This window comes from Biomphalaria glabrata, chromosome 2 (genome assembly GCF_947242115.1).
Source record: "Biomphalaria glabrata chromosome 2, xgBioGlab47.1, whole genome shotgun sequence".
Classification (NCBI taxonomy): Eukaryota; Metazoa; Mollusca; class Gastropoda; family Planorbidae; genus Biomphalaria; species Biomphalaria glabrata.
In genome coordinates, this window is record NC_074712.1 from 51,865,867 (window position 1) to 51,879,022 (window position 13,156).

The following is a 13,156-nucleotide window of genomic DNA, read 5'->3' on the forward strand; positions in this document are numbered from 1 at the left end:
CAATCAAAAACATTAATGAAAAAAAAAAAAAAAACGAAAGAAAATAAAAATCCAAGCATAAAATCAAAAAAAAAATGTGGGAGATCAAAACAAAGTTCTACAACCCCAAGAAAGACGCTGATATTGAATATTTGTTAGTAGGTTTTAGAAATAAATTTTACAAAATATTAGAACGAAAGAAGTCAGTAAATGAAACTAGGTGAAGCATCTAGAAGGCATTAGTAGTTGCACAGTCAGCATTGCCCACCAATTTACAACTAAATCTACTGCGTGCCTAGATGAATGATCTCACCTCTTGACCTCTAGTACCAGGTAGACCCGAAACTCCCTGGACAGGGGAAGAAGTAAAGACGTCATTAGAGTACACTTGTGTTGCAATACATTTCTATATAGGCTAGTGGTGCGTAAAGAGGAGACTGAATTTAAAAAAAAACAACTGACAATGCCTATCCAGGCAGAGGATTGTGTCTCTAGAGAACAATGCCTAGTCAGGCAGAGGATTGCGGCTCTAGAGAACAATGCCTAGCCAGACATAGGATTGCGGCTCTAGAGAACAATGTCTAGCCAGACATAGGATTGCGGTTCTAGAGAACAATGCCAAGTCAGGCAGAGGATTGTGTCTCTAGAGAACAATGCCTAGTCAGACATAGGATTGTGTCTCTAGAGAACAATGCCTAGTCAGACATAGGATTGTGTCTCTAGAGAACAATACCTAGTCAGACATAGGATTGCGGTTCTAGAAAATAGTAACCACATATTAGTCTAAGTCTATAGTAATAGAATAGTTAGTAGTATTGTTTACAACAAACATAATTTGAATAAAGATGAGAAGATAAATGAGTCTGGTAGTTAGTTTCAATCAATGTAGACAGCAGAAGTCAAAGGTTGACTTAAATCTTTTCCAGTTGATTCAATTCTTTCAATAAGCATAACTTCTACCAGTTGTTTTTTTTTTTTTTACGCCATGGACAAGTTGTTGTTTTTTAATTTAGAATGTACTATTATTTTTTTTATTAATTATATATTTTGAATAAAATTTTAATATTCAAATGTATTAATTCACAAATATCATTTTGTTGTCAACCTAGTAATATATACAAATTAATTTAGGTCAGTGAAGATCATAGGTAGTGTTGAATTTATAGAATACTTGATTTCTTTTTCAAAGCAAATAATATTTGCTGATTTAAAAAATGTAGGGTACTTGATAAAAACCTGGTTACATCTTTAGAAAATTTAATAACCATGCTTTAAATAAGAATAGCTTGACATTAGCAATTTGCATTATGGGAAATGCATAATTGCAAACTGAATATTGAAACTTAAGAATAAACAAGTTTTTAGCTTAAATTAAACCCAGAATGCATATATGTACATAAAATTATCTATTGTACTGAAATCATTTTACATAAAATGAAGTAGATTTAAACAACAAGTTTTGGCTTAAAACAATTCATGTCCAATGTCTTTTTTTATTTTTAATTTATACCCTATTTTTTTAAAAACCTATTCATAGTAGAGCTATGGCATAAATATTTTTTTTATAGATATGCAAATAACATTGATTGATGAAAGCAGTAATAGTAATACAATTCTTTAAAAATGTTTGCTAGATCTAGAGCTACATTTACAACCATTGCAACTCAGAACAACATTGTTACTAACCGGTGGTCCACGATCTCCTTTTTCCCCTTTAGTACACTGGCAAGTGCCGTCTTCATTGCTAGCAATACCCGGTGGTCCTGGTGGTCCCTATTGGTCAGTCATAAAGCAAGTTCATGTGGACAGGATGGGAAATAAATGGATTAATTTGTGCACCAAGTTATTGAATACATAATAATTACAATTTTGAATGTAGGATTTACTAAACTTATCCTTTGGTTTTAATCATTATTAGAAATGTGTAAAAAAATATTTATTTAGGCTTGATTTGTTTCAGTATGTTAGAATACTATCTTTAGAATACTTTTAATATCTTAATTTTTCAATATCACAAATCATAGTTGCTATTTTTTTTTTTTAAATTAAACTTAAGTCTATCAGGAATAACTAAAATTGAACTTTCAAGTAATCAAAATATATACAACAAAAAGCAACAAGAAAATTTAATTCCCATTGAAAACATAAAAAAGTTGGTCAAAACAAAAGAGTATGAAAAGAAAGGAATTTCACGCTATGCCTTTGTGTCAAATTGTATTTTACTAATTTCATTCAAAAGAAATGACAAATACACAAAAACTATATAATCACATGCAAAATTATGAAATGAAGAAAGAAGAGCAAAAATTTCACTCCCATGACATGCAAAACAAATAGTTTGTTATTTGCATTTTAGTTTGATTCGTAAACATTTTAGAAAATCATAAATACAAAAACCTGTAAAATTATACAAAACATAATAAATGTTAGTTGCTTTTTAAAAAATAGTTTAAATCTGACACATTTTTTGCATTTCATTCATAAGTAATAACTTGTAGCACAATATAAGAAAAAACATGCCAACTTTTGAGTGTTTTATGTAGAGCATGTATTTTGCATAATGCCCCAATGGTCCAACAGACTAAGGGATAGGTAAAGGTAAATGTTGAGCAGCTGTTTTGATATTTGAAAGAAAAAAGAAAACTGATCAAGCAAGAAAAGAAGGATAGCTGTGATAGAGAAATAGAATTCATAATCAAACATTGATCTTAACTTTAAAATCCATTAACTTTAAAAACAAAAAAAAAATTACTCAGTGAAATTTTGAACCACCAATGCACTAGAAAATTAAATTTATTTCAAGAATTTTTTCCTTGATATGTAGTGTTACTGTATACATCTCTGAAGTGGCTTTATAATTACAACTTATTGGTGGATAAATCTTCAGAATAATGGCTATGTTCAACTTTCAAAATTAAATCTATGTAGATCTAGATCATTTGCTGTCTTTGTTTCTTTCAAACTTTAAAAATTTAATCTTATATGAAAATCATAGCACTTGTAAAAGACAGACATATCAGGCTAATTCAGCTTTTGTTTTTTACCTGTATTAATACTATAAAAAATTAGGTTGTTTGCTTTTATTTATGCTTAAACAATGCATTTAGTTAGTTCTTGTGTTGAAGTTCCAAGATTTCAATCATTCACATGCAGCACATTTTTTTAGCTTGTTTGTTTTGAAACAGGTGGATGAAATCAACTCACCGGTGCCCCAGGTATTCCTAGAGGGCCCTATAAGTTTTACACAACATAGATGTTATTGAAGGGTGGGCCAATAAGTGGGGCTAGAGAGGGCCCTAGAAGTTTTACACAACATAGATGTTATTGAAGGGTGGGCCAATGTGTGGGGCTAGAGAGGGCCTAATAGGTTTTACACAACATAGATGCTATTGAAGAGTGGGCTAATGTGTGGGGCTAGAGAGGGCCCTAGAAGTTTTACACAACATAGATGTTATTGAAGGGTGGGCCAATGTGTGGGGCTAGAGAGGGCCCTAGAAGCTTTACACAACATAGATGTTATTGAAGGGTGGGCCAATGTGTGGGGCTAGAGAGGGCCCTAGAAGCTTTACACAACATAGATGTTATTGAAGGGTGGGCCAATGTGTGGGGCTAGAGAGGACCCTAGAAGATTTACACAACATAGATGTTATTGAAGGGTGGGCCAATGTGTGGGGCTAGAGAGGGCCCTATAGGTTTTACACAACATACATGTTATTGAAGGCTGGGCCAATGTGTGGGAAATGTGGCAGGGAAAGCAGTGCTCACTCACATATCAAAGCCAAGCTATTGAGTATGTATGTGAGTAACTAAAGCTAACGCCATTCACAGCTTTCTATGATCACACACTTTAACAAAGGGATATGAAGCTAGTTTTTCTTACTTAACCTATCAATTTTGGTCTTATAACTATGTTCAAAAATATTTTTTTATATTGTGCATATACATCTATAGCAATTTAGTGATTTTATATTTCCAGGAGGAAAAGAAAAAGACTACTACAACACAAATGGTAGATTTATAAATTAGAATTTTTCAATTTTTAATTACTCTATACTAAATCAATAATTTTAAAAACATTATTATAGCCTTAGTATTAAACATTTTTATGTAAAAAAATATAGGCTAAACATCTCTTAAAAGATAAAAATATGACAATTGAACACAATATATATGGCTTACTCAGTCAGCTTGCAAGTGCTAGCATGGTAATATAGGGCAGTGATAGTCATTAATTAATACGGGAAATTACTCTATTCAAGAAGTCACACACATTTTCAGAACAAAAAGACACACATTAAAGCAAACACAAAGAGTTATTTATAGAACACTTTTCAGTTTCACATCTGCAACTTTCTTCCACAAACAATTAGATCTAGATTTAGTGTTGTCTAAAAATAAAAAAAGACCCAAGTCTGTTTTTTTTACATTTTATAATATAAGTAAAATTGAACTTTGTTTTGATATTAAGAAATATTTGTAGGCTTATTGATCACAAATTAGCATGTTCCACCACCACTATGTCAGTTGGTAAACAATATGTGTAAAGAGGACATGTAAAGCAAAGAGCAGATATCAGCACGTGTAAAGCATTTGAAAAAGATTTACAGCTTTTCCCAATTATGCCAATTAGATTGCAAGAATTTTTCTTTCATTCATAGAAATAGAACATGGTGTTTAGTTCTGTGTTCTCTTTAAAAAAGTATAATATTGATATCTGGTATTTACACCCTACTAAATGTCTTTAATTACAGCTGTCACTTACAGGCAATCCAATGGCTCCTGGGTCCCCTGGCTCACCTTTTGGGCCCTAAACACATCGAAGATTAAGATAGAAAAACAAAACAGTGAAGATAAAAAAAATGTAATCAACAGATTGACACATTTATAAATTTTAAAGACATTTATCATATATTGCTCATAAAATATTGACAAAAGTTTGTTTCATTTGTTTGGCCTATTTACACAATTTGTGTGGAGGATTAACCTTTGTACTCATACTTATTCATTAAGTTGCATTTCATTTTAAAAACATCAAAATCTACAATGAAACAAACAATATTAATATGGTACTGAAAGTGTACTTAATAAAATGATTATTGAAATAAATAATAAAGTAAACTTGATTGAAGGAAGTTTTTTTTTTATTTTAGATTTTCATAAAACTTGTTTCTAATTAGTAATTGTATAGTTTTGCTTCCTTTTAGTAAATGATTATTAGCTACGTTTAAGTTCCAGATTGAAGAAAACAAATTAATAAATACAAAAAATATTCTATGCAATGACATGTATCAAAACTTGTACAAAACTAGTTAAATTTTCCATATCTTAAGTTTTTCAGGGCTTGCAATGACATTCTTCAGGGAACAGTACCAGGAAAAGAAGAAGAGGTGGGCCTGTCATGAAAAGGGACTCTATCAAAGGCAAAAGACAGGAATAGAGAAAGATGATCAACAAATCATGTGTTGTGTCAATTCAATGGGATTGGTGGAGTTGAAGAAGGTGAACTGTCTTAAATATATTTTAAACCTTTTTTTTAAAGATATTTTAAAAGTATTTATTGTTTCACCTATAACTCTAAAGTATTTAGAAAACTCTTTCCAGATGAATATATATATTTATGCATAAGAACTCTAATTTTTAAAGAATAACTTACTTTGACACCTTCTGGTCCAGAGGGGCCTCTATCTCCCTGTAAAACAAAATAAAATTATATTAATAAAGACTAATACAACCATAACAGAAATAAGCTTGACCAAATCTCAAGAAAAATTTCAAGAAAAAAAATTTAAAATAAAATATAACAAAATAGGCACTATCAAGTAGATTTCTGCACTGGTAATAATAAATGTTTGCATACTCCTGTGCTAATTGCAGTGTAATTATAAGTATATTAATAAATCACATGAAAAAAACTTTTACCTTAATACCTGGTTGACCTTGTAGACCCATTGGACCCTAGCCAAGGAGTAGAAAGAAAAACGAAATGATTTCAAAGTCAATAGGCTTTATAGACTGAAAAAATATATCACTTCTAGTAAAATTTTTCTGTGCATATAATTTCATTATCTGAAATAAGTTTTAAAAAACAAGAATTATCTATAAATATAATGACTTTATCTACGTAAAATATATTTTTTTAAACATGAATACGTCATCAATCTTACCATTGGCCCAGGTGGCCCAGGTGGTCCTGGAAACTAGGGAAACAAAAAGAGTCAAATGATATTATAGGAAAACAAAGAATACTGCAGAGTGAATCCCCCCCCCCCCAAAAAAATAAATTTATTAAAGGAAATAAAGTGAATAAATGTTTACTTTCTAAGGCAGACTTTTAAAAAAATAGTATGATTAATTTATTGAGAGAGGGACTTTCTTGGAAAATGCATTTAAGATTGGTAAAAAAGAAAACTAACTATATTAACAAGCTATAGGTGGCTGTCTGGACATGTGGTATGCACTTCAGACTGTGGTCACAATGTTCTAGAGTTTGAACCTTGCCAACTATAATCTCCTGCCATCCTGTATGTGATTCAGACATAAGAATCTTAATATCTAAAAGAACATCTGAAACTCATAACTTTTGTTAAAGCAATTTTTTAGTTATCATACTTCAATAATATTCTGATTAGTAGAAAGGAAAAGTTTTCTATGGTTCATTTAAACCCTGAAATGGCTACACAAAATAAATGTGCTTCTCTAAGAAAAAGAAAATCAACGTTGTCACATCCAACATTGAAAAAATATTCTATAGATTACAACTAGATTTAGCCTACAACAAAAGCTTAGATGTTTTGTTTTTACTGAGTAAGCACTGCACTGCATTGCATTTGAATTACCCGACATGTTAAAATCTATATCAGGAGAGTAACTTTTAACAGTTCTTTGCCCAATATAAAAATATGATCTTAATTTGTGCAACTAGGATGCATGGTCGAGAGGCTAAGTACGCTTAAACTTGGCTTGGCTTGACTATGAAGGGGGATCGAGGTTCAACACCCAACTCAAGCAGAGTTATGTTTACTGAGCGCCTAAAGGAAGCACTGAAAAACCTTCTCCCAGATACCCCCTCCCCCACTGGTCTACAAATGACATTAGATCATAGTGATCTAAGCATGCTATAAGCATGAAAATAGCACTATATAAAAGCTATAATTTATTTATTTATTTACTGATATATTTTATTAAATAACTTTGGACTGATACTTTTTACTGTTAGTTCTTACCATTTCTCCACTTCCAGCTCCTTCAATAATGCCAGGTTCACCCTGTTCAATAGACATACAGTATTAACAGACTCAAATAAACTAACACTTATCATTTATATATTCAGTTACATTAATGTTAACATATCTCCTTTTATTTTGTATTTATCAAGGTTATCCTGACACAGTTTTGGAGGAAAGTATAAACAAATAAGTCTATTCCTAATAAAAAAAACAATAATAGATGTGATTTATACTTTGTTGGTAGAACATAAAATTAGATATAATACTAGAAAACCATTCCTCCAATTACAATCTAACTTACTGGTGGTCCTGGTAGTCCAGGAGGTCCAATCATTCCTGGGGAGCCTGATTGACCTGGTTCACCTGACTCTCCTTTACGGCCTGGTTCGCCCTAAGCAGTGACAACAGTAGTTCAAAGAAAAGTGTACAAGTTCACATATAATCAACATCTTTGGTCATGATACTAAAATGTTAGATAACATATAAACATTGATTAAAACATTTTGAGATATAATACTAAAATGATAATTTGTTGAGAATTTAATACATGATTCTGGTATGAAAAAAGATGTCTTGCATCTTGTCATATATAGCTCCTCCTTTGTGGTCGAAGATGAGTTCATTTCTCATTTCCTATGGACTCGAAGATGACTGTAAAGTCCAATCCTCGCTTTAAAAAGCCGGCCGCATATGTGGCATGGGTAGATGTGGTCAGTTGCAGATAAACCTGCTTCTTCTCTCAGCTTTTTGTTAGTTTAGCGCTTTCACCCTGGCCATTGTTCTTGCTTCAAATCTCGAGACTCCGAGACTCACAGCTTCACGCCATGAGGAAAGATCAAGAGCTAGTGCTTCCCAGCCGTGAAAGTCGATATCAAATTCCTTGAAGGAGCTCTTGAGAGTGTCTTATAACATATTGACCTCCCTGGGAGCACACACAACTCCCCGTACAAAAGTCGTTTGGGAAGGTGATTGTCTGACATGCAGACTATATGTCCCACCCGTCGAAGTTGGGACCTTTTCACTGTTGCATTGATACTGTTCATATTGGACAGCTCTAAGATTTCTGTGTCTGGTATGTGGTCGGACCAACACACCTTATGAATACTCCTTAGACAGCGAAAGTGAAAGGAGTTCAACTTTTTGATGTGGCGGGAATATAGGGTCCAGGACTCTGATGCATATAAGAGTGACGGGAGAACTACAGCACTGCAGACTTTCAGTTTTGTGGATATGCTGAGTTCTTTCCTTTGCCACACTTGTCCTTGAAGTCTGCCAAAAGCATTCTGTCATAATCATTTTATGAATGAAGGGCTAAAGGCTGCAAACATCTTAATTATCTTAAAATATTTGTTATGAAGTTATCACTTTTATGTTTTAATTTTTTTTTAAGGATATCAATATCGTAGTGGCAATAGTATGATGTGCTCATTTATTAAAGATTATTTTATTAATTATCAGGGTGTAATGAACCAGAATATTAAAGATTAGTATATTGTTATCTAGTATATAATTTTTTTTTACCACAATTACCAGATTCTTCTTTACACTATATATGAAACTTACTGGTGGTCCTATCTGTCCATTTAGTCCATCTAGCCCATTTCTTCCAGGTACGCCCGGGCTGCCTTTAGGACCCTAGGTAAGAACAAAATTGTATCATTATTTGTTGTTTTTTCATGATATTCAGATTTGAAAAGATAGTAAAGTTAATAAATAAGATTGAAAAATAGATTTTTAAAAAATTATGACTTAATGTGGGCCTACATCAGTTAGAGCTTATGATTGAAGCTATTTTACCTGCTGGCCAGGCAGTCCTAGACTTCCTTTCATACCCCTGGGACCAGGACCTCCTGGCTCGCCAGGAGGGCCCTGAGGTCCTGGAAACCCAGTGTATCCTGTTTTGCCACGTTCGCCTCGTCTGCCCTGTTCATCAATTTTCAGAAGTTGATAAAAATTGGAAAGTTTTCAACAAAATTAGGCATACACAAAAATTGAATATGTGAAGATTTGGTTTATACAGACAAGTAAACAGACAAGTTCTGATGTAAAAAATTGGAGAGATGTAAAAAATGAGAGAGTTCATCTCCTAATGTAAAAAGGCTGCTACAGACTTCCTTTATTTCAAATGAGTCCTTTTGTAACAGCCATAAAAGTTTATAGCTTTAGTGGACATTTCTTAATTTAAGGAAGTGTATTGACAAAGTTGAGACTTATTGCTTTAGAGGCCAACATTTCAGTAAAGGCAAAAAATACAAGATGAAATCAATCCAAAATGCAATGAAATAGATAAGAATAGTTATAAACTTTCAATTATTAATAGTAAATTTATATATCACCAAGCTCCTGTTGATAATGATAACTAATAATTAGACTTACAATTCTTTAAACTTAAAGCTTTAATGTAGCAAACTTATGTATATTAATACAACTAAATCAGTGATGTAAATAAAATAAGTTAGTATCAGTTAGTATTCTATGCATCTTGATCTTTACAAGCCAAATTAAAAAAACTTATGATTTTATTACTTAACAATTTGTTTTATTTAAATTGAATGAGTTAATTTGATGTAGCTGTTGTTATTGTTGGACCATGCAGTTATTTACCCTGAATCCCCTCTTGCCCCGGTCCCCCTTCTCACCAGAGGGTCCAGGGGGCCCAGCGGGGCCTGTACGTCCTGGCATGCCCAATGGCCCCTGCAAACACAAAGGCAACAGCATGTGCGCATGCTCAGATTTGGAAAAAAGGACATATAAAAAGAGAAAAAAAGAAAAAAAAAACAAGACATATGTTATTAGTAGACAATACATTGTCAATATAATTATAGTATCAGAGGTCAACAAGTCAAGAAATCCACAAATAGAATAAATATTTATTTATTTAGTTAGTTTTCTTTCAAATGCTACTGATAAACAAGGGTAGATGACTTAATAAAACAAGGGCAGGGGCAATAATTTATTAAAATCATGACAAATCATGACAGTCATTCTGTTTTTTTCTGTCCACTACTTCTGGCATGTTTTTTATTAATTCAAGCTCTTTTTTTTCTTAATTAACAAGCAATTTTCATAACTGGACACAGTTGGGCAGCTCATAACAGTAGATAATTGTTTTTTTCAGTCACTTCTCTAGTGCTCTTCTGACATATTGATAATCATATAAACATATGAGGACTCAATTTAGATTACAAAGGTTCTAGTGTAGACTAGGTTATTAATTTTATAATCTGAAGCATATACATACAATTTTATGATTATGATTATTTTTCTGGTGCTGTGACAAGTCTGAAGCTGTACCACCTTCTTACTGGTGATAAGAATCTTCTTTGGGATATTTATGGAATGGAAAGTGTCTGGGAGGTCTATTGTCACTATTTCCTTGGCTGATATAATGCACATTGTTATTTCAATTATCTTCCATAAAAGCTTAATCTCTCATATTTTATTACTATTTTTATTACTATTATTATTATTATCATGACATAAGAAATGTTACAGTAATTTTCATTGATAATTAGAAATAAATCTAAATAACTAAATCAGTTTTGAAATTTTGTAAATAAGATTGGACTTGAATATTGAAAAATATTTTTATTGGAATCAATGTTTGCCCCTTTCCATTGCTCTGTCTGTATTAGCCAGTAAGTCACATTGCAATGAGCATCTTACTTTGAAACTTTACAGTTTTTGTTTGTTTTCAAAATATATGTTTAATATTGATTAGATTTACTTAGTATACTAAAAGTTTGTTATAAAGAATACATGAAAATAAATATTAAAGAAACTTCTATCAGGTGGTGTGGTCCCAAAACTTATCAAACTGTTAATATTTTACAATTAGTTACAGATGTATCTGTAGAGGCTAATGTAGAGTTATATTAATCATTATCACAAAGAGAAAAGAAAAAGATGTAAGGTATTAGTGCTTTGAAAAATGTCACATTGACCCAACCCCACGGGGGAAAATTTTTTTAAAATGAAACTTAAAGTAGTTTTCAAACTTTAAAAAAATTGCTGATTTCAAGATATCTGATAGCATAGTCATGTGACTGTGGTTTTTGTTATTATCAGAGAATCTGTATTCTTCAGTAACAACTGTGGAGAGATTGTTTAGCGAAGGGAAATAACTTCAGCACTGTTTTCTTTTCAGATATCCACAAACAAAGACCAAGTAAAACATCAATGAAAATACAGAATACTCAAAAATTACCCAGAAATTTTCCTCGCAGCGCTGTAAATATGAAATAAACAGAAAACAGCAAAACAAACCAATAACAAAATCAGTTATATACTTTAACTTCTGCTGTGTTTAAAGGCATAGCGTTCCATTCCTTCATATTACAAAACATTTAAAACCAAAAGCACCTACGAGAGAAAAATATTAAACAAATGACAACCAAGCCAACATCCAATATATTTTATTTAAAAAAAAAAAAAAAGTTTATTCTAAAGATGTAATTTCATATATAACAACGATACAACAACGACAGAAGTACAATTCTAGTTGTCACCATGAATCTGCAGCAAAGGGAAATCACTTTTGTTGTGACTATAATATTGTCACCGAAGGGAGAATACACACATTTTATTTCTTAACGGTGACCATTGCACACACAAAAGTTTTAATAATCTGCAAGCGACGACATCTACCAACAAATAAAGAATTTAAAGCAATCAAAAAACAGGATCAGCAATTCACTCGGAACAACACAGACGAGCCACATGTAAAAGGTACTGGTGCCAAATGGCGCGTACCTCCCAGTCACAGCCCACGCCCACTGAGGTTCTTTCTGAACGAGTTTTCTTCTTTCTTATAGAGCTAATGTCCTTGACCTCCAGTCTGCAAGTGCGACGTCGCTGCTTAAAAAAAGATAGCAATTTGTTCTTCCCCAGAATAGCGTTTAAAACAAAACAAAACAAAAAAACATGAATAAAGCGAAGTTTTTAATAATTGTTTTGTTTACATCATCTACTCTACAACTTCTTTCCGATTACTTTTAAAGAATCGATGCACAATGTACTCCCTTTGCTGCAGTCAAGCTAATGGATTCAAGCAATTAACATACGCTTGCTACAGTCTGGAAGAAATGGCTGAACTCTCCACTTATCATTCGCATACCCTCGCAAGAAAACAAAAAGAGGGTACAAATGTTTGACTTTTTTGAAAAAACAATTTTTTTTTTCAAAACTTTCATATGACTGCAGCAAAGGTATGTTAAACTACTGAATGCGAGTCCACAAACAGCTGAATGTGATGTTACTAAAACTGTATGTGACGTTAACAATCAAATGAAAGTTATATCAACAAATAGCTGTATGTGATGTTAACAATCAATTGAAAGTTATATCAACAAATAGCTGTATGTGATGTTAACAATCAATTGAAAGTTATATCAACAAATAGCTGTATGTGATGTTAACAATCAAATGAAAGTTCTATCAACAAATAGCTGTATGTGATGTTAACAATCAAATGAAAGTTATATCAACAAATAGCTGTATGTGATGTTAACAATCAATTGAAAGTTATATCAACAAATAGCTGTATGTGATGTTAACAATCAAATGAAAGTTATATCAACAAATAGCTGTATGTGATGTTAACAATCAATTGAAAGTTATATCAACAAATAGCTGTATGTGATGTTAACAATCAAATGAAAGTTATATCAACAAATAGCTGTATGTGATGTTAACAATCAAATGAAAGTTATATCAACAAATAGCTGTATGTGATGTTAACAATCAATTGAAAGTTATATCAACAAATAGCTGTATGTGATGTTAACAATCAAATGAAAGTTCTATCAACAAATAGCTGTATGTGATGTTAACAATCAAATGAAAGTTATATCAACAAATAGCTGTATGTGATGTTAACAATCAATTGAAAGTTATATCAACAAATAGCTGTATGTGATGTTAACAATCAAATGAAAGTTATATCAACAAAT

General features: G+C 31.9%; 1 protein-coding gene across 18 annotated transcripts in view; it reads right to left on the reverse strand.

Annotated features, from left to right (window-relative positions):
• The window catches only part of LOC106055108 (collagen alpha-1(XXIII) chain-like), a 178,040-nt gene that overhangs the window by 25,627 nt on the left and 139,257 nt on the right, over nt 1-13,156 (reverse strand). For 10 of the 18 annotated variants that reach the window (XM_056021308.1, XM_056021302.1, XM_056021312.1 and 7 more), the window contains 12 exons: nt 9,810-9,899; nt 9,003-9,128; nt 8,769-8,840; nt 7,507-7,596; nt 7,203-7,244; nt 6,144-6,176; nt 5,899-5,934; nt 5,633-5,668; nt 4,742-4,786; nt 3,184-3,210; nt 1,666-1,752; nt 293-328 (listed from right to left, as the gene is read on the reverse strand). In XM_056021308.1, the coding sequence (XP_055877283.1) occupies nt 293-328; nt 1,666-1,752; nt 3,184-3,210; nt 4,742-4,786; nt 5,633-5,668; nt 5,899-5,934; nt 6,144-6,176; nt 7,203-7,244; nt 7,507-7,596; nt 8,769-8,840; nt 9,003-9,128; nt 9,810-9,899 (720 nt within the window). The remainder of the gene's footprint in view (nt 1-292; nt 329-1,665; nt 1,753-3,183; nt 3,211-4,741; nt 4,787-5,632; nt 5,669-5,898; nt 5,935-6,143; nt 6,177-7,202; nt 7,245-7,506; nt 7,597-8,768; nt 8,841-9,002; nt 9,129-9,809; nt 9,900-13,156) is intronic. The other 8 variants (XM_056021301.1, XM_056021304.1, XM_056021310.1 and 5 more) reach the window with 4 other exon arrangements.